This window comes from Mesocricetus auratus, unplaced genomic scaffold, assembly GCF_017639785.1.
Source record: "Mesocricetus auratus isolate SY011 unplaced genomic scaffold, BCM_Maur_2.0 Super-Scaffold_100013, whole genome shotgun sequence".
Taxonomy (NCBI): domain Eukaryota; kingdom Metazoa; phylum Chordata; class Mammalia; order Rodentia; family Cricetidae; genus Mesocricetus; species Mesocricetus auratus.
Window position 1 is genome coordinate 72,978,124 of NW_024429196.1, and position 20,464 is coordinate 72,998,587.

General features: G+C 48.5%; 1 protein-coding gene across 1 annotated transcript in view; it reads right to left on the minus strand.

The window, feature by feature from the left end:
- The window catches only part of Ror2 (receptor tyrosine kinase like orphan receptor 2), a 169,856-nt gene that overhangs the window by 11,699 nt on the left and 137,693 nt on the right, over positions 1-20,464 (minus strand). Inside the window, exons 3-5 of the mRNA XM_040755982.1 lie at positions 8,745-9,032; positions 7,876-7,906; positions 936-1,063 (exon numbers count right to left, since the gene is read on the minus strand). Of these exons, the coding sequence (XP_040611916.1) occupies positions 936-1,063; positions 7,876-7,906; positions 8,745-9,032 (447 nt within the window). The remainder of the gene's footprint in view (positions 1-935; positions 1,064-7,875; positions 7,907-8,744; positions 9,033-20,464) is intronic.

The window sequence follows — 20,464 nt, forward strand, 5'->3', positions numbered from 1 at the left end:
GCATGGCACATAGATGACACAAGAGTCTGGGAAACTGGGGCTGGAGAGATGGCTCAGAGGTTAAGAGCACTGACTGCTCTTCTAGAGGTCCAGAGTTCAATTCCCAGCAACCACATGGTGGCTCACAACCATCTACAATTCAATCTGATGCCCTCTTCTGGGATGTAGGCAGAGCACTGTATATGTAATAAATAATAAATAAATTAAAATCTTTAAAAAAAGAGTCTGGGAAGCTACAGAGCTACAAATGTGACACCCCCGGCCTGGTGTCTGCACATGTGTCAAACAATCTGCATTTGTCAACTGTGGCTTACAAGTGGCCTGTCCCCTAGGGTTCTTGTGCTTACTTTCCAGTCTGGTGGTCCTGAGAGACAGGGGCACAGGGGACAGGGCATAGTATTGGTTGCTAAGTGGCACTCTTAGAGTAAATTGAAGCAGTTTTCATGCTCTGTTCTCACAGGGTTGTTGCGAAAGGACAGGTTTGCCCGTCACCCCATGGTGTACCGTTCCAGCCTTCTCTCTTGCCAAGTGACTTCCCCTTCGCCTACGGGCTCCCACCATGACGCCTCCCACTGTGATGTGGTGAAGCCAGGGAGGCCTCAACAGGCTGGTGCCATGGAGCTTGGGATCTCAGTCCTGAAACTCTGAGCCAAAGAGACATTTCTTTATGAAGTGTTTAGCTCGGAGTATCTCATTATTATAAGGGAAGAGAGACTAACACACTAACTTTAACACACAAGCTGGGGGTATTTTAGGACAAAACCCGTTAGCAAGTGCAACGGCTTCTAAGACCTCGTAATTCCTACTGCAAGAGATGGCGGAGGGGCTTGCTGCCTGTGCCACTCACTGACAGAACACTAGTGTGGCGGCCATCTGTGCACACAGGTGCCTGCATAGGTGTTTGCCATGTCCCGAGGGACCTGTGTGCTCCCTACCTGTGATTCGGTTTTCAATCTCCCCCTGCATCTGGAGAGAGTCCACGTAAATAGTCCGGTTCCCAATGAAGCGTGCACAGGCGATCCCCCGGTAAGGCTGGCAGAAGCCATCTTCCTGATAGTCATCCCTAGACAGAGAGAGACAAACCTCTGTAAGTGATTGCACAGGACAAATGGGTCACGAAGCGTCTCTAATCCAGAATTCTACAAGCCATCAACGTTTGCTTTACTCTGATTTATTTGTTTATTTCTGTGGCAGGGCCTTTCTGTTTAGTCCAGGCTGATTCTGAGCTCACTCTGTGGTCTAGGCTGACTGTGTGAACTCTCGGGGATTGTCCTGTCTCAGTCTCCCAAGTACTAGGATTACACTGCCAGCAAATTTTTTACTTGGTCCAAAAGTTCAGTCAGCATGAAAAGCAGCACACAGTGGCTTTGTTTGCAATTACCCAGCTTTGGAAACAGATAAACAGAGAGGCACTTCCACACAACAGGACGCAAGCCAAGGAAAGGATGTGACGGTTAGCAGAACAAGGAACCCATCCCCAAAGCTCTGCACTGCGCGTGCGCCCCCAACTCTGCAATGCTCTGGAAAAGGCAAAGTCCAGAGCCAGGAACCAGATCTCAGGCTACTGGGTGCTGTGGGGGAAGAAGACGGATTTGAGTTCCTAAGAGGAGTCTGAGGACTGGAAATTTCTAAATGCTGACATCGTTCTGGGTACATCTGCCTAAACCCATGGAAAGGGAAACTTAAAAAATGAACCCTAATGCACACCGCCCAATTCACTCATGTTGGTCTGTTGATACTGGTTCCATCAATGTGTGGAGTGAGAGGAGGGAGGAGGGATCTCTAATGTCTAGTCAGGCTTGCTGCAAACCTAAAAGGAGCTATTTACAAACATACTAGTTACTTTGTAGAAGCCTGGACTCAAGTAAATGTGACTCATGGAAAGATGTCTTATTTCCTTTTGAGACAGGATCTCACCGTGTAGCTCTGGCTGGCCTGGAATTCGCTATGGACATCAGGCTGGTCTCAGACTCACAGGGATCACTGGTCTGCCTCTACCTCCCAACTGCTGAGATCAAAGGCGTGCACTACCACCTCTGGCCCATGGGAAGGTTTCTTAAGGATAAGGAGATGTGTATGCTTGGTGTTCAGGCCCCTAGCATGCGGACATTACACACCCAACACGTTTCTCTCTCGAGCTACATCGGAGACTTTGTGGCACTCCCTGAACCGTGTTCTTTGGAAACAAGGATGTTATGAATGACAAAAATCCATGAGGTGTGTTCCAGAACTGAAAGCTGGGGGTAGACTTTGAGAAGAACAAAGGTAGCCCATATGGTACCCCTGCCTTATCTATGGCAATGGAGGATATTTCAAAGGTCTGTCCCTGAGAGACTGGCAAGGTGGTCTCTACACATGACCCAAGAGGTGTGGCCTGGGGCCCACCATGTGGCTGACACGGATGATGCTGACACCCATGAAGGGATAGAGAGGGCTCAGGATGGTAGTCCGTCCTCCTTTTGCCACAGCCTGGTCTTTCTAGAACTCGGAACCGTGATAAAACATTGGACAACAGTAATCTGAGGAAGGGGGTTTATTCTGCCTTGTGGTATGAGGGTTCAATCCACTGCACAGCGAGGAAGTGATGGCTGCAGGGGTGGGAGGGGACGGTCACACTGTATCTACAGTCAGGACAAGAGCGGTGCTGCTGCTGCCTTGCTGTTTTCTTCAGTCCTGGACCCCAGCCCGTGGGATGGACGGTGCTGTCCACATTCAAGCTAAATCTTCTCACCTCAGTTCACTTTGTAGAAATCCCCTCCTGGACACACCCACAGGTATGTTTCCATGGTGACTCTAAATCCCTTCAATGCTGCATCTGGTGACAATGAAAAGTAGGAGATGCCCCGGAGGTGTCCTTGAAGGAGGCAACTCTAGTGGGCTGCAGCAGGACTATTGGGGCTGCTGCTTTGGGGCGGGAATGGGGCAGCAGAGGAGCGGGGCTTCTAATCAAGCCTCTGATGTGATCCCAGGCCTGTATGTCAGGAGCATGAACAAAAGTAGTGTGTTCCCACCTCACAGAAGATCCTCAGAGGTGTGCAAAGCCTGTTATAACCCCCGCTCTGCCTGACACTGCCAGGCTCAGACAGTGCCTAGCCACGCTGGAAGCCGGAGAAGAAACAGCTACTGGGGGAAGCTACAGACAGGACGGGAGGCGACAGGCGAGCTAGAGCTACAGGTAAGGAGATCCAGACTAGAGACTGCACCAGCATGGTGGCTGTGTGTACAGGGGGAGGGGATCCAGGAAGAGGCCCGGACTGGAATATGTAATGCCCAGGCAATGGCTTGTAGCTATTGTCACATAACAACCTTCACAATTACTTTTAAAGATTGAGTTATTATGTATATAGTGTTCTGTCTGCATGTATGCCTGCTGGCCAGAAGAGGGCGCCAGATCTCAATACAGATGGTTGTGAGCCACCATGCAGTTGCTAGGAATTGAACTCAGGACCTCCGGAAAAACAGCCAGTGCTCTTTAACCCCTGAGCCATCTCTCCAGTCCCTAAGACACAATTTTTATTCACTACAGGAGTTAAGGATTTTATTCACTACAGAAATTACCTCTCTTTTCCGTGTGTACGTGTACTCCTGTGTAGGAATATGGGTGCATGCATCTTTGTCCTCCACCTGGTTTGGGACCAGATCTCTGCTGCTCACCACTGTGTCCTCCAGGCTAGCTGACCCATCATCTTCAGAGCTTCTCCTATCCTCTCTTCCCATCTCATAAGAGCAACGGAGTGCAGATACACACACTACCATGTCTGGTTTTCATATGGGTTCTGGGGATTTGAGCCTCAGGCTCTCATGCTTGCGTAGAAAGTGTTTTTATTCACAGGGCCATCTCCCCAGCCCAAGAGCTACACTTCCTATGATAACAAGGTGACTTTGAGTTAAAAGCTGAGACCAGTGTCCCTCCTTCAAGTTCTAATTGAGGTTGAGCTGAACTTCTGAGGACCGCTGGTCTAGGTTGCATTAGCATCAAATGCTAAATTGATACTTGGTTGAGAACGCCCCTTATGATGGATCAGCCTGACTTTTCCTGAAGTCATCTTTAGTCACTGGCTTGTCAATGGCAATCTAAATCGTTTTTATCCTGTTATCTTCCTGTAATTAGGAAAAAGTCTGGACTTAAGGACATTTTCCTGAAACAGCAGTGGGGGAACTGGGGGAGAAGCCAGAAACACTCGGCTTGGACACAGTGGAGCACTTGTCAGCCAGGCACAGGGAGATGGACACTCATTATTCCACTGAGGTCCCAGGTATGCAGACCACCAGGTAAGTTGGACTTGGTAATGGAGATGCTTGGGCCACAAGTGTTAGTATTCAGGCATTTGTACTGGCCTGTCCTTGGGGTTCTGACAGGACACGCCCTCAGCTGCAGCCACCAAGAACACTACCTGTGCACATTCACTATGTTCCCTTTTAAAAGGGCCCTGCCCACCTCCCATCCTCTCTCTTTTTCTTTCTCTCTTTCTGTCTGTCTCCCCTTTTCTCTCCTCCTTTCCTCTCTCCTGTTGCTCCAACCCCCCAGTCTCCCGTTTTTATGATTCCTTTCCCTAATTAAAAAAAAACCCTCTGCTTGAACCCTGTCGCATGGCATCTTTCTCTCGAGAGTCACTTTTCTTTAATTACACAACAAGCATGCAGCTGGAGAATAAGGCGGTAGTCTTGGACGTGCTCGGTGTCCAAGTAAGTCAGAAAATACTAGGGCTTACTACATGGCTCCGAGAAAGATGACTTTCAAAGTACCAAGAACTTTTTAACGACTCAAAAGTACAAGGAGCTTTCTTGAAGCAGATACACACGCGCGCACGCGCACACACACACACACACACACACACACCAAGATGGGGCTCTCTAATGCCGAGGCTCCGGGAAGCACTGTACTTTGCCATGCTGCCTGTTCCTAACCGTTTGTAGTTTGGGGCATATGGCCTGATTATAATGAATGTGAGCCACCTCTAAATTAACACAGCAGAAACAAAGCTACGCCCACATGTAAAATGTCAGGCATGTGTGATCCTCTGGGCATCATCCCAACTGCTACCTGAGGGAGCTTACAAGAAAGGGAGGCGCCGCCCTTTCTTAAAGCTTTTGTTCCCTGCATGCACCCCCCTTCCCACTAATTGAAGGCAGATAGAGGATGGCAGTAAATCCCTTAATCACCCAAGGCACCCACCCGCCTGGCACTGCACAGCAGCAGAAACCAGGGGCTGCCAGCACCAACGTGTGCTCTGAGGGCAGAAGGAGGGTGGGCACGGGGCAGTCAGTCACACTTCTGTGTAAGGACCGACAACCGTGCCCCCCCATCACTCCAGGATGAACTCAACCTCCTCTTGTTGGTCACCACCCCAGCTTGCTACCCACACCTGCAGGGGGCCAATTGACCAAGGAAAGCTTGGAAGGCCACGCCTCTGCCAAGGAAACAGACCCACAAAGGAGTCCCCTAGCAGGACGGACTGGTCATTCCTAGAGCACAGGGAGAACCAAGAGGTCATATACTGTAATAGGTTCACCATTTTGCTTTTTGAGTCTTCAATTTGCTGAACTCCAGAGACGTTGCTATGAAGGTCAGTGTGAGGCTGTCAAGAGCAATAGGACAAGCTAAGTCCTGGCCACAGAAAGGCCTGTCACTTCGGTCTACGGGGACATGACCAAAGACGGTCCTCTGTCCATCTTTGGCGGCCACCAGAGTCTGGAGTCAAACAGCTTGAGGGACTGAAGAGCGCAGCATGAAAGATTTAAATTAGGCATGAGGATAAGCCTAGCCCAAGCAGCCTATTTATAATACTGAAAGTATAGTTAAGAACAATGTATAATCAAGAATTACTAACAGATAGATTTTACCTGTTCTCATCACAAAAAAAATAAAGATAATGCATATGTTAATTAGCCCGATTAGGTCATTCTACCACAAGAATCAATATATCAAGACATCATGCTGCTTTCAGTAAACATACGTAAGTTTTTGGTGCTGACCCCAGGGTGTTTTGAGTAATAACACGTCTACTGTCGAGCTACACTCTTAGACAATACACAGAAATTTTACTGTTTACTCTATTTAGTCATTGTTTTGTGTGTTGTATCTGGAATCCAATCTAAGGCCTGAGAATGCTAAGCAAGGGATCTGTTTGTTTCTTGTTGTTTTGTTTATTTTTTAGAGTCTCAAGAAGTTGCCCAGGCTAGCCCTAACTCATTCTAAAGTTCAGGTTAGCTTTGAACTCTCCTCCCCCACCTCAGCTTCCTACATAACAGGGATTTACAAACCTGCACTAAGAGGCCTGGCTGTACAAGTTTTCATTTGGCAATTTAAAAGTGAATTAATTAAATTCAAAGCCAGCAGAGTCAGGTTAATCCAGCACCAAGTTAGATGAATAACTCACTACTAGTCTCAGTCTGTGACGTCGTCTCACAATAGGAAATCTGTTAACATGTGAAAGCAACAGTCACCTTTGTGTCTGAAACTGTGTCTATAAGGACTGGGGCCTCTGTTGCTAGCTGTAAACAAGATACATTGTAAACACTGAGGATATCCACACTGGTGTGTTTTGGGATGGATAGGGGTGGTGTGAAGCTGTCTGTAACATACTGCGAAGTAAGTAAGAAGTCAGGTGGATGGACAGACGGATGGATGGACGGACAGACAGGCAGACGGATGTTGCTAGGAAGACACGCTCAGGCCAGCAGAGCGGATTGTGAGTGCTTGGTTGTGGCTGGTAGCGCCTGGATGCTTACTCTAAAACTCCTCCCAACATTTCATGCTATGTTTGAAATATTTCATAATAAAACGTTGGGAGGGAATACTTTAGAACATGCCAGAAGTGGTTCTAAGAGGAAAACTCACTCCTCCCCCATTTACCTGTGAATTCATTACTAGTGCAGTCTAAACAGTACCAGAGTAATTCAAGGGCCTGGGACATTCTGTGAAAAGACACCACACGAAAAGCCCAGGAATTCTCATAAACAAGGAAAACTTTTATTTCCACCTAGGAGTTGGCTGAATGGCTCAGTGAACAGAGGCACTTGCTTCCAAGCCTGACCGAGTTCTAATCCCCTAGGACCCACATGGCTGAAGAAGAGAACTAACTGTTCCAAGTCATCCTGTGGCCTCAACATGTTCATTATCGGTGGGTCCCAAGGCCACCTGGAAATGGGAACCAGCGAGAAAGTTCTGCTCTTGCTCAGAAATCCAAAGGGGCCTTGTTGTAAAGGACACCCCCACTCACAAATGCAGACAAGGGAAGGAGTTCTCCAGGCAGAGAAAAACCTAGCGAGTCACAGGGCAGCGACATGCCAAGTGGCTGGACTGTGGAGGAGCGGTGTTTCACTGGGAAACAAAATCCTACGCCAGAATCCATCAAGGGTTCCCCTAAGGACCCGTGAGCCTCAGGTTCCTCCTCACGGTGGACTGGAGAGCCTGCAGCCGAGGGTGTCCTGAGGCTCAGTGGGTGTGTCTGTACACGGCAGGTGCAGGTGACAGGGATACAGTCCAGGGACACAGCTCAGTGGCAGAGCCCGTGCAAGACCCTGGGTTCAATCTTTAACACCAGAAAAAAAAATATGAACTGCAGATTGGTGGTGCTGGGTGGCAAAACGAGCATGACTTCCACGTCAGTAAATACTCCCATGAGAATCGGGCGAGCAGGCTTAGATAGCCCATTTCTTAGCCCTGTGCAATTATGGGAGCTGAAAGCAATTAACATCCGTTTTTATGATACTCTAAGTTTCCCAACTCCAATTAAATGCCTGTTCAGCTGAGTGCCAAGCCAGCTTCCAGAAAACTCAGTATAGACACAGCCGTTTTAGGGTTCAAACCCGGCATTCTCATGTAAAAGAAAGGCTGGGATGTCAGTCGAGTGACTGGAGACAGATACTTACTGAAAGTTGTGGTTTGGGCTGTGCGTCGGACCTAGAAACGCGGAACAAAGAGACGTTATTAATGTGGCCAGTGGTAAACATGGGCAGTCCAGCAGCTACTCCGTGGTCGGCTGTCCTCAGGATTCGGACTCTCCTCTCACCCATGAGGACATGCCAGTGACACCAGACACCCCAGAAAGAGAGCTTTCGGAACATGAGCATGTGTGGGCTGCTTTCTTGTCTCTGCTTGCTCCTCACCTAAGCTATATGCACAAAATCTGCTTTGCTCATTAGAGCTGGCTCGACTGTGAGCCCAGCTCACAGGACCAAGGTGCTCACTGCCGGGACCTTCCCCTACTGGGACAAAGTGGGATGATTGACTTCTGCCATTTAATCCTTTTGTCCCATGTGTCACAAACAGAAACTGAGCGCTGGACCCTGTGTTCCTGCCCAGTCAGGGTAGCTTTGCCCACGAAGGACGGGTGTGCCCCTGGGACAGAACCACGGAGCTTTAAAGAGCAGCAAGTTGAGTCCTGCAGTGAGGTGGAGCCACGGATGGGTCTAAGGCTCCGGCCCCTGCTGTCTGCGGCACGCCGCCAGCATCCTGCGACCTGGCCTCCTGCAGCGTGGCATTGCTGTGCTCGTCCCGGCTCACCTTGCATAGGATGCTTTTCTGTGGCCTGGGTTTACAGGCTGCTCTGTTTGCCACCATTTTCCTTCATTAGCTGTCAACAACTCGGGAGCTCTCGTGCTCTACCGGAGAGCCCCCGGGGAAGGTTTTCTGGATTTTTGCTGACCTGTGCACGCTCAGCTGCAAATACCAAACATGCCCCCTGCTCTGCACTGTGAACACTATCTTCTAGCATAACGCCTCTGCCGTCCCCACTCACCGAGCCGCACATACAGGACTCCAGTGGCAGTGATGGTCTTCAGCCCGTTGGTAGCCACGCACTGGTAGTAGCCCGTGTCTGTTGTGTCCAGATCTTGGATCCGCAGCCTAGAGCCATACTCTGTCTTCCGGATGATGACTCTCCGTGGCTCCTGCACAACTGGGGCATCGTTCTTCAGCCACCGCACGTTGGGGGGTGGGTTTCCTGCCACCTTGCAGTGTAGGATTGCCGTCTGGCCCTGGACAATGGTGATATTGTTGACTGGCTCCAGAAAATTCAGAAAGTAACCTGCAGGGGATGGGGTGACAGAGTGCAAACATGGTGAGGTCAGGAATGGCCTGGGCTCCCGCACGGGTCACCTCGAGGGACGGTGTCCCTCTTCATTTGCATGCAGCGCATCCTAGGACACTGCTGGGGACACTGAGTCAGTGAACTCAAATGATGGCTTCCAGTTTGAGAGCCACTGGCCACACTTTACCAGCCTGCCCGCAGATGGCGGTCTTAGACATGGTTTCAGCATCTGTGTTTTCCTTGAGGCTGTTTTACTGACAGTTCTTACCCAATAGCTGGAGCTGGCCCGGAACTCACTATGTAACTCAGGCTGACCTCGAACTCACAGAAATCCTCCTGCCTCAGCCTCCCAGGTGCTGGCTGGAATACAGGTTTGGGTCACCACGAGTGGCAGGTGGTTCTGATTTAGAGGGCCTGACTGAATGCACATGGCTGGGGCAGTCATGTTCACGTCCTGGTCACAGCCCCGGGACTCCTGCCTGGACAGAGCCTCTCTGATACACACCTTTGCTCTAGAGGGCACACTGCAGCCCCTCCATACTGTCTGAGGCCCATTTAGGTTTGTTTTATTTGTTTGTTTGTTTGCTTATTTATTTTTTGTTATTATTTTGAGACAGGGTCTCATGTGTCCCAGGCTGGACCTGACCTTCAGAGTCTCTGTCTTAAACTCCAGAGGCCTGGGATTGCAGCCACATGCTGCCATGCCTGGCTGGGGACCCCTTTAAGCAGGAAAATCACCGGCACAACCCACAACACTAACTAGGCCACAGTGCGGCTCCTCGGAAGGTGTTCCCTGGCTGCCGTCTCTCCGTAAAGGGAGATCTATCATTCCGCCACCTTCCTAATGCCCATTGCTGTGTCGCAGCACATCTGTAAGTCACGATGAGTCACGCACATGTTGACAGCAAGAGTGACAGCTGCTACTTTGGGAGCATTCTCTCTTAGATTAAATTATGGATCACCTTATTAAGTTCCCTGTAACAACGGGGCTCTGATGGAGAAGGGCCTGCAGTGTGGGCACGGGTCAGGGCTGAGCCCCAACGGCACTGAAGCAGTACAGTCCAGGTTTCCTACTTTAGACCTCATCTACTCAGAAGAGAGCTATAGTTTTATCCACACAGATCTTCCTGTTTTACTTTGCCAGTAGGTCACCTGCCACTCGGTAATTTTCCTTAGTGATGCACATCATTTTTTATTCTTATTGTGTTTTGGTCACATGATTAAAGGTTTGTAAGAAAGCTACAAGGTAGCAATCTTCCATGGAATGTTCTCGCTTCCTATGATCATTCTTAGCAAATGTCTAAAATGTGACGGTCTGAAACAAGTTTGTTACTGCACACACAGGAGGGGCACAAAGATAAAAGTCAGGGTGTTGGCGAAGCTGGCCCTGTCCTGAGGGTCTGAGTGTGAATCTGTCTGCCTTTGTCCCTCACCAGGGAACACCCTTATGCCTCGGCTCCAGGCTCCATCCTTGATTTTGCCTTCAGACTCCTCCTACGGACTCTGGTTCTTCCGCCTCCCTTGTGTAAGTTAGGCTCCTTGGTTACCCAAGGACCATCTGGACCAGGGTGATCTCCGCATCTACAGTCCTTAATCACAACTACAAAGGCCTTGTGCTATGCAAGGAGATACAGTCACAAGATACAGAAATTAGGGCACAGTGAACTCTGAGGGTGCCTTTACCATCCACTGAATCCACTTTTCTCTCGAGCCTTTATCGTTCGGTCCTATTGGCCACAATAGTTTCTGAGCTGCTGTCTTGGAATTTTACACAGCTCCCAACTTCACTAACAATCAGTCTTTTGTTGTGAATCCCCACCTCTCTCCTGCCTTTTTGACACTTGTTTTGTCCATTATTCTGGTAGATTAAAAACCAATAAAAGCTGAAATACTGCAGCACACAGAAATCAGGGCGAGACATATCTCTACAAGTAACGTAAAAAAATTGACGGCAACCTTTTGCCCTACTTGACCTGGAACATTTACGACGTCTGGAAAACAATGGAAAGCCTCTGGTCCCTTGTTCCCCCCTCCAGGGAGTGGCCATCCATCATCCCGTTTGTATTATTTGATAGTTTCGGGAACTGTCTTTTGACAGGCCACCTTCTCTAGCTGCCTGCTTTCACTCAAACTGGTTTATGTTGGTACCGTTCTTTAGTTATTGTGTAATAGTCCACTATATAAACACACCATGGCTTTGTTGCTCATTTCCCAGTGGAGGGGCAGTGAGCTGTTCCCACATTTGGGCTTTGGAGGGTTCACTGACCTTCTGTGTGCACATCTGGTCCTGCATGTGTTCAAATGTCCTCCAAAGGTACCTGCTCGATGCAGAGGCAGAAGTCCCGGGAGCTATCGCTTGTGCACGTCTCTGCAGATGAGTGCTCTATGAACATCTGAGTTAGGGTGCCCTCCACCAAGACTTCAACAACACTTGGCCTTGGGGGGACGTCGGAGTGTCTGTCATTCTGCTGCATATGGCCAATTCCATATTGCTGTGTGCAGTTAGTGTTTATAAAAGTCCTGGTAAGCACCAGAATGTTTCTTGGACATAGAGTGTCTATTCATCTTAAGATCTCTTGTTTTTTTCCCCTTCTGCAGTTAATTCCCTCACTATTAACAAGTTCTTTAGCCACACAGTAAATCACTTTAATCCTCCGCTATTTGGTCAGACGCATGCGGCTTGTACTTCACTTTAAGATTCTTTTTCTTTTGCCTATGAGTTATTAAAGGTGTGCCTCTTTGCATTTGTTATTTTATTTGAGTGTGCGTGTGCACACACGCCAGTGCATGCATGTGGACATCAGAAGAAAACGGAGTCAGGTCTTCCCGTCATGTGGGTTCCAGGGACCAAATTCGTGACATCTGGCTTGGCCCACTCACCAGCCCTAAATTTTTGTGGGTTTTTGTTGTTGTTGTTTGTTTGTTTTTAAGAAAAACAAGCTTTAGGGACTAACGCTTAGGGGATTGAGGTGCTTGCCACCAGTCCTGATGACCTGAGCTTAATACCAAGGATGGGGTATTACACACACACACACACACACACACACACACACAGAGAGAGAGAGAGAGAGAGAGAGAGAGAGAGAGAGAGAGAGAGAGAGAGAGAGAGAATAAATAATAAACATAATTTATGAAATTGTAAAAACAGGCCGGAGAATTGATGCAAGTACTGGCTGCTCTTTTAAAAGAACAAAGTTCAATTCCCAGTACCTACACAGAGGCTCACACCTATCTGTAATCCCAGTTCTGGGGCATCCAATGCCCTCTTCTGGCTTCCATAAGCATCAGTTATACACATGGCATACGGATAGGCATAAGGCAAAATGCCCATTAAAAGAGGAAGGCATGACAAAAGCATCCCAAAGACAGCCTGATTTTTTTTGAAAACAACATATTTTATATAATGTTGATTCTTTGAGGCCAACCAGATTCTCTCCACAGCCCAGCCTGGATTTGGTTCTTGTAGACAGTCCATGTATGTTAGGTAGCAATGTGTTTTCACTGCCTGTTCCAGAAGCCCATTCAGTCAAGCTTTGCCTGCTGGTTGTTGGCAATTTTTCTGTGAGTTTCAGTTGTTTTGATGAGGTATTTGCTCACTGATTCTCTGTTGTCAAAGAGCTACCAGCAATTCTCTTGACTTCCATTCAACTACTAGAAACCTTGTGGCATCGAACTTCAAGTTTAGTCTTTAGGCCACCGTGGAATGCATTCACCTAGAAAACACCTTGTGATTCATCAAAGGCATCCCAAGGTACTTCTGGTTAAAATAACTCTACTTTTATCTCCTTAGTAGTTTATCATTTTATCATAATATACTGTTTATGAACCTTATAAATTATATATAATTTTACACATAAACTTACTAAGTTTTAATGTATGAATTTTTAATCGATTTTAACATTTTCATTTTGCCTCTGTATTCTTATTTAATTAAAATGAATCTTTACAAACTCTCCATTTCTCCGCTTAACTAGGTTGACAGTTATAGTTTATTAATTAGTTTAATTAACTTTAATCAGCATCATGTCTTATTTGACAATGCTTCCCCAACACAAGAACCTTCAAATGCTGAAATACAAAACCTGTCTCCCTCTCTCCTAGACCTTGCTCTCATGAGAGAAGCTTTGGAGTCACTTCTGTTTTTAATCATAATCTGGCTTTAGTTGCTCAGTTGTGATCGTTAGTGTTGGTTTCTACTGTCAGAGTTCCTTGGCACCAGCCAAATTATTATAAACTTTCCTCACCATCACATCTTGTCTCCTTCCTTCCTCTTAGGTTTGGCTGAATTTCCCCAGAATCACATTTATGCCTTGGGTGATGGGTTGAGGTTGTAAACACTCTTATTCTTAAGTGTAAAAATATCTGTCCCTTTTACTTTGAGGAGTAGTTTAGCTGGGTATAGAACCCTAGCTCAGCAGTGATACTGTCTTTTGCCTTATTCAGGAAATATTAAAAATTCTGCCAGTTCCCATTGCTTGCAGGCAATCTGAACTTACTAATTATTAATGTTGTTCCACTGTCTTTGCCATCCTAGGCAAGTGCTACTACAGCCACACAATTACTTTTATGTTAGCCTCTTCAGATCTTAGTTCTCCTCCTTAATTCTGAAAACTCATGCATTTATCAGAGCAGTAAATTTATCTCCTAAGGTCCAGTCTAATTCCTTCCCCTCCATTTCTCATCTGGGATAGTCAGTGTATATACTGGTACTCCTCCTATGTATCACTGAGGTTGTTTCTAGACTGTCCAAACTGCTCTGTTGCCTGTCTACCCAGTTTACTTCTACAAGGTCTGCTTGGTTCCTCTTAGAATCCATCACTTGCTCTTCTGTGTGGGTTTCATTCTTTCCTTAACAAAGAAGTCCCCTGGCTGCACTGTTTACTGGCCAACCACTCACCCTGTGTCTCTACCACTGTGCTTTGCAATTCTTCAATGTAGGATAACTTTTCTTTGGAAGTAGCTTAAGGATGGCTGTCCTCAATTAGACTGTGCCGTGTTTTATTTTAACTCTCTCTGACTTTGGGTTTCCCATTACATCCTTGGCCACAGGACTCTGATTCCCAGAGGTACCAGCTCAAGTTTGCTTGGGTACCTTCTGGGGAATTCCCCAGGCTGAGCTGAGCTCTTCTTGGCTGCCTGGCTGGGAGTGTCACAGGACAGGAGTTCTTAGCTTTGTGTGAGAGGCTTGCACCCAATGCCTCAGTGCTGTGGGCCCTGTGGGTTTATTTTCTGGCTTGATAGCGAGACTCAAGACACTTGATGAAACTGAAGCAGCGTAACTCTCCCCATAGCTGGAAGAAGATTTCTCAACCCTGACATGGAAATTTCTTTATTTTGTCAAAAGGTCACTTGATTTTTATCTTGACCCATGACTTCTCCTTGAAAGTAAACGTTTGAGATTCAGATCCGAGTGAATCAGAAACGTTACTGCACTGCTTCTCATCAGGACCTTCTACTGCTGTGTAGCCTCCACCACGACTACTTTCTGGAGCTGCTCGGCCCCACGGCTTTGGCTTTCACTCATGGGTGCTCTTTGGCCAGGGCACCTATGTCTTCCCGGAGTCTATCTGCTGAAGCCCACAGGCAGGTCAACTCTGCAGCGTGGCCACAGGGCTGCCCCATTCTTCACCACGTGCCCCAACCACGTGGCGGCGTCAGAATCGAGTTTCCTGTCACAGGTCACTGAAACCCGAGGGCCCAGGAGAGTCAGGCTGCTCTCCAAGGCTGCAAATGTGGAGAGCTGCTTAGAGCTGGCAGACTTGGGCTCTTGCTTTTAATCCTTTCTCTTTCTGGCTCCTGGGCACCGCTCCATCTTGCTTGTACATTTGCCAAAGCATTTATATCGTTTCCCAATGTTTTACCAAGCACGTGTGTCGCTGACCCCAGAGAACGCTCTCCCCAATGTCAATTCTCCTGAGGCCAGAAGTGCAAGCTGGAGAGGGATCTCCTGAAGACTGCCCACAATCGCGCTTCCCCTCGGGGTTGAGTCTGCAGCCTGCCCCTAACCTCTCAGCTTTGTTTCCCTGGCATGCGAAATACGAGGCTGGCACTAATCATTTTCTAAGCTCTCCACCAGCTCACAGAAATTCCTCTGGGCAGCCCCAAACTTCTCTAGACAACTGATCAGGCTATAAAAGAGCCAGGCAGCACCGGCTGAGAATTGCACTAATGTGGACCCGCCTAGCACTGTGCACGGTTAGGAATAGAAATCCCCCACTTGGATTCATCCAGATGAGTTCCCATTCTGCAGCGAGGCAGCCGTAACTGCTGCTACAAAGGGTCTCCTCTCTGCAGTGGCCAGACTGACCCTGCAGGGGCAGAGTCCTAGCATAAAAGACCCCAGAGACTAAAGGAGAATCACATCACCAGGCAGCTGCTCCCCTCTCCCAGTGCACACAGATCAATGATTAATGATTTTTTACAACTCAATCAACTGCCCAGATAGTCACCAATGTTGTCAAGTGAGTTAGGAGACCTGTGGATTGGCTTCCTGACCAGGACAACCTGGTGTAGGAAGGAAATAAAGAAAGCCTTCTGTGCTTGGGGTCACAAGGTCACGGGGTTTCGATTGGTGGGAAACAAAACAGACAATTTCCTGGAGGGACAAGTGAGGAGACCCAGAGGGTCACAGGAGGGATGTAAAGCTGCCAGCCCCAGAGGGAAATATTTACAGGTCAATAAACCAGCCAGAGGCCAGAGCAGGGGCCTGGGTTCAGACTTCCCTGACTGAGCTACCTAGCAGTCTGCACAGAGCCAAATAATGGGGGAAACAGAAGGGAATCAGGGATGCTGGGGAAAGTCAGAAAACAAACGGTGGGTGTGGGGGCTTGAGAGAGTTCAGTGGGTGAAGTGCAGGAGGAAAGCGGCAGAGTTCCACCCTTGTACCCCAAGATACCCCAAGACACACTTATAACCCCAGCACTGGGGAGGCAGAGACTGGGTGACTCCCGGGGCTCACACTGCCCAGCCAGCCAGCCAAATCAGTGAGACCCAGGTGAAAGTGAGAGAAACTGTCCAGAAAACAAGGTAAATAAATGGTGTCCAAGGAACAAACACTGAGGGTTTTTTTCCCTTTGAGCTCTTCATGCACACATGCATGTGAATGTATAACTCCATGGGCAGGCTTCACATGTGCATACATACATGTGCATATATAACCTCCCACAGGTACACCTGCACACACATGAATGTGTAAATATGTAATACACACACACACACACACACACAGAGAGAGACAGACAGAGAGAGAGAGACAGACAGAGAGAGAGAGACAGACAGAGAGAGAGAGAGCTCCTGAGAAATAAAGAAAAAATATAAGAAACACAAGACTGCATTTTAGGGGGCAATGGTGTTTTGCTATTGTTATTCATTCCTTCATTTAGAGTGGGGGTTGGGGGCTGAGTCTCTAGCCCTGGCTGATGGCAAATCATTTATGTTGCTAAGAATGACATTGAATTTCTGCTCCTCTTGCCTTTACCTCCCAAGCGCTGGGATTACAGGCGTGGACCTCCCTGTCCGATCTATGCAGTTCTGGAAGTTGAACTCAGGACTCTGTATGCTGGAAATTACTCTTCATCTGAACTACAGCCTGAGCCCACTCCCTGACCCCAGGTAATTGTGGGTGCAGTCTTATCTGTGGTCCCTCCACTTAAGACAAGCTGAGTGGACTCTGAGCAATGACCAGTGTCCTGCTAAGCAGGGGTGAAGCTGGACACAAACCCAGAGCAAAGGAGTCCAAAACTGGAACACTGCTACCCCAAGATGAGAAGTGCCAAGGGATGCCAAAGGTCACCTGCAACTCCTAAAGCTCAGAGAGACAAGGGACGGACGGATAAGGTCCCTGGAGCCTCAGAAGAGACCGATGCCACCGACATCTGGATTCTGAGCCTCTAGAACTGTAGACAATGCAGCTGTGCTGTGCTGGGCTGTGTTTCAGAGTGTGGGGATTTGTTACAAGACCCTGACCTTTGTTCAGCTTTCCTCATCTTGGGCCCTCAGCCTGACGACCTGAAGATGAGGAGAAGGAATATGGAGGGAAGATGGGCCTGCAAACACAGTTGACACCCACGTCCTCACAAAGGGCCATGAGCACAGGCTCGGGGACAGACTAACACGAGCAGCCTGCTGCTGCATGGTGTGGACCCCAATGGCGTGAAGAAGCAGCACTGTGGTCTATGCCCCCTGAGGTAAGTAACGTCAGGAAAGACAGGGGCTGTGGTGACTCCACTCAACTGAAATTCCATCATTCTGGGGACAATTCTGCCCATCAGGCAGGAACTTTACTCAGTGTGTCTCCCTAAGAGTCACCTGAGGGTGGGCGGCACCAAGGCCCAAGACACACTCATATAAGTGGACAGGTACCTGAGCACTTGGCCTAACCTTCTGGGGAGTGTCACACTCAAGGGGACAGCTAGCCCATGACAGTGCCAGAGACTAACAATCGGGGTGTAAGTTGGGTAGAGTAATCTTGGGAGTGGCACTTGGAAGATGCTCGAATGGTAACTACCCGCCAGGAAAGCATGAGGACCCAAGTTCTGTTCCCAGCACCCACATCCAAAGCCGGGCACAGCAGCACACAGCTGTAATCCCTGCTCTGGAGAAGCAATGAAAGACAAGCTCTGGGGCTGTCTGGCCAGCCAGCCTAGCCACACTGGCTACCGCCAGGATCTATGGCACACTGCTTCTCAAAAATAAGGTGGGAATCCAGAGGAGCTGAGGTTGACCACCAGCCTCCATGAGCAACTGTACACTAAAGTCCGCACATGCACACACACACACACACACACACACACACACACACACACACACACACACAAACACTATGCGCAGCACACTCACACCCAGAAAGAACCCAGAGCCTGGAAAGTCTCAGCAACCTCTTGGGAGTGGTTGGTTTTATAGGTGCAGTTCAGAGCTGAACATGGAGTCCATGTTCTCAGTGCTCACACACAGGCTACTTCTGCTTGCAGTCAGAATCCTATTTTCTTTCTCACCTCAGTGGAACCAGGGACCTATGCTCCATGCAAAAATCTAACGAACAATAACATACACAGACTGTCACAAACCCTACAAGGTCCAGAAGCAACCAGAAACAGACTCAATACATTTGCATGCAGGTCCACACGGCCTACAAGAACCAGGAAAGCCACAGCGGCCAGATAGCAACCAGCATCACCTCCATGGCAACCCAGTGTCTCAAGTTCTATTGGCAAAAAAAATTTGGTTCTGCCCTGGCCTGGTCTGTTGCAGCAGTGGGACAGCCCCATCAAGCAAGGGGTAGATGGAGAGTGAACTTTTCAACCTGTTATTTAAAACTCACCTGCCGTCCTTAAAGCCACAAGGTGAAGAAACGGAGTTAGGAGCTCCCCTAGCCTCAGCACAGAAGCCAGCAACTCTGCTGACAGGACACCCAAAGGCCCTTGTTCATTTTATCTGAGCCAAAACCAGGAGGGTAGGACCCCTTCACCCCAGCCCTGTGTTTCCACCCCAAAGAACTAATGAATGGAGCATGAGCTGTGGGACACACATTTGTAGCACAGCCTTGCTACGGAGCATGGGTAGTTCCCAGGCTAACCAAAGGCTTTTGTAAGCAATGACCAAACAAACAACAACCAAACAAACACACTGAATATATCTATGCACACAGGGGCCTTGTCTCTCATGACTGAGGATATACAACTCAGACTCGACATCTGCTCCAAGTTAACTCGAGCTGGCTCAGACCTGACAATGACAGCACCTGCCATGTGGAACCTGACAGCAAGCTCCTCATCTGCAAGTCACAGTGTCCTCAAGGGGCCACACTGTCATCTGCACTGGCTCTATGCTGTGCGTCACCCATATCTTACTTGTCTTCCCAAACCCCTCACCCTGCTGCAATTTTCCATTAGCATCTTCAGAAGAAGGGCTCAGGACACCCCCACCCCAAAGCTCTGGACACTAAGTCCTGTACTTATTTTTGCACATGTAAGTATGTGTGGTGTTTAAGTATGTGTGCTTACATGTGTGTGTGCCTGTATAGGGACACCCAAGGTTGACCACATGAGTTTGATCAGAAGGACACTGCCGTGGAAGGAGAGGACAGATTCCTGCAAATTATCCCAACTTCCACAACTGTGGCATGCCACACACAACCCCCCGCCCCAAGAAAACAATTGTAATTTTAAAAACTAAAAACAAAAACCGTAATGCATAAATGGTCAAAATGCAGAAAATGAGAGACAGCACTTAAACTAACAGGACACCAATATCCATCCGCACATGTATATCCTTCCCTTCCCAAGGCATCACTGCAGGAGTGAAACAGACGTGATAGGCAGAGGTTGGGGAGAGGGTGCAATGAGGGCTGCCTTCTGGATAAAATGTGACCATTATACTTGTGACCAAAAAGTTCTCGTCACCCGCTGCAGCCCTGTTCTACAGCAAGACAGGCGAAAGCCCAGGCCAGACAAAACAGCTGACCCCAGGCCCCTCCCTTGACTAGGGAGCTACCGGCAGTTGACAGTTTCTAGGGGAGAATAATTCTGTTTTGAAGATGTGGCTACTAGTTGGGTCCATATGATCATATTTCATTGTATACATGTATGAAATTTTCAATAAAGAAATAATTAGGATCATAGAAAATAACCAGTATTCATAACCCAGAGAATCATAACGCTTCTATTTTCAATCATCGTTACTGTTACTATTGCTTTTCTTAATATTAGTGTGGAAAGGGCTTCCTTTTTCTATGGTGGAGCACTTGCTGCCTGGTTGGCAATGCTGCTTGGGAAGTCGTGGGATCCGTGGAAGGTGGGGCTAGTCGGGAGGGTGGGGCTAGTCGGGAAGGTGGGGCTAGTCGGGAGGGTGGGGCTAGTCGGGAAGGTGGGGCTAGTCGGGAGGGTGGGGCTAGTCGGGAAGGTGGGGCTAGTCGGGAGGGTGGGGCTAGTCGTCGGGAAGGTGGGGCTATTCGGGAAGGTGGGGCTAGTCGGGAGGGTGGGGCTGTGGTGGGGGAGACTCCAAAGCAATGCAACCAGTTGCCTCTCATGCGACTTCCCAAGCCACCAGCCAGTCCCACCACCATGCTGTCCCAGGATCCTCAGCGGCTGAGCTAAAACAGAGCCTTGCTCCCTCAAGTGGTGTCTTCTCAGGCATTTGACCTTGGCAATGACAAAGTAATGAATGCAATTCTTGGAGACAGAATTGGGGATCCACGTTGGGTTTTGCCCTGTTGGGACTGCCTGTTTCTTGTTTTGACTTACAAGGAGCTATTATGAGGAATGAAAGACACCTGTCCCATGCAAGGCACCGACTGCGACTGAGTTCCGTTCTTATCCTGTGATGCTGTTGGCTGGCTGGGGGTTGCATTTCAACCTTGTATATTATTGACCTCTTGGAGCCAGAAGGCAATGTCTCCCTTGTACACAGAAAGCACAGGGATTTTATCCAGG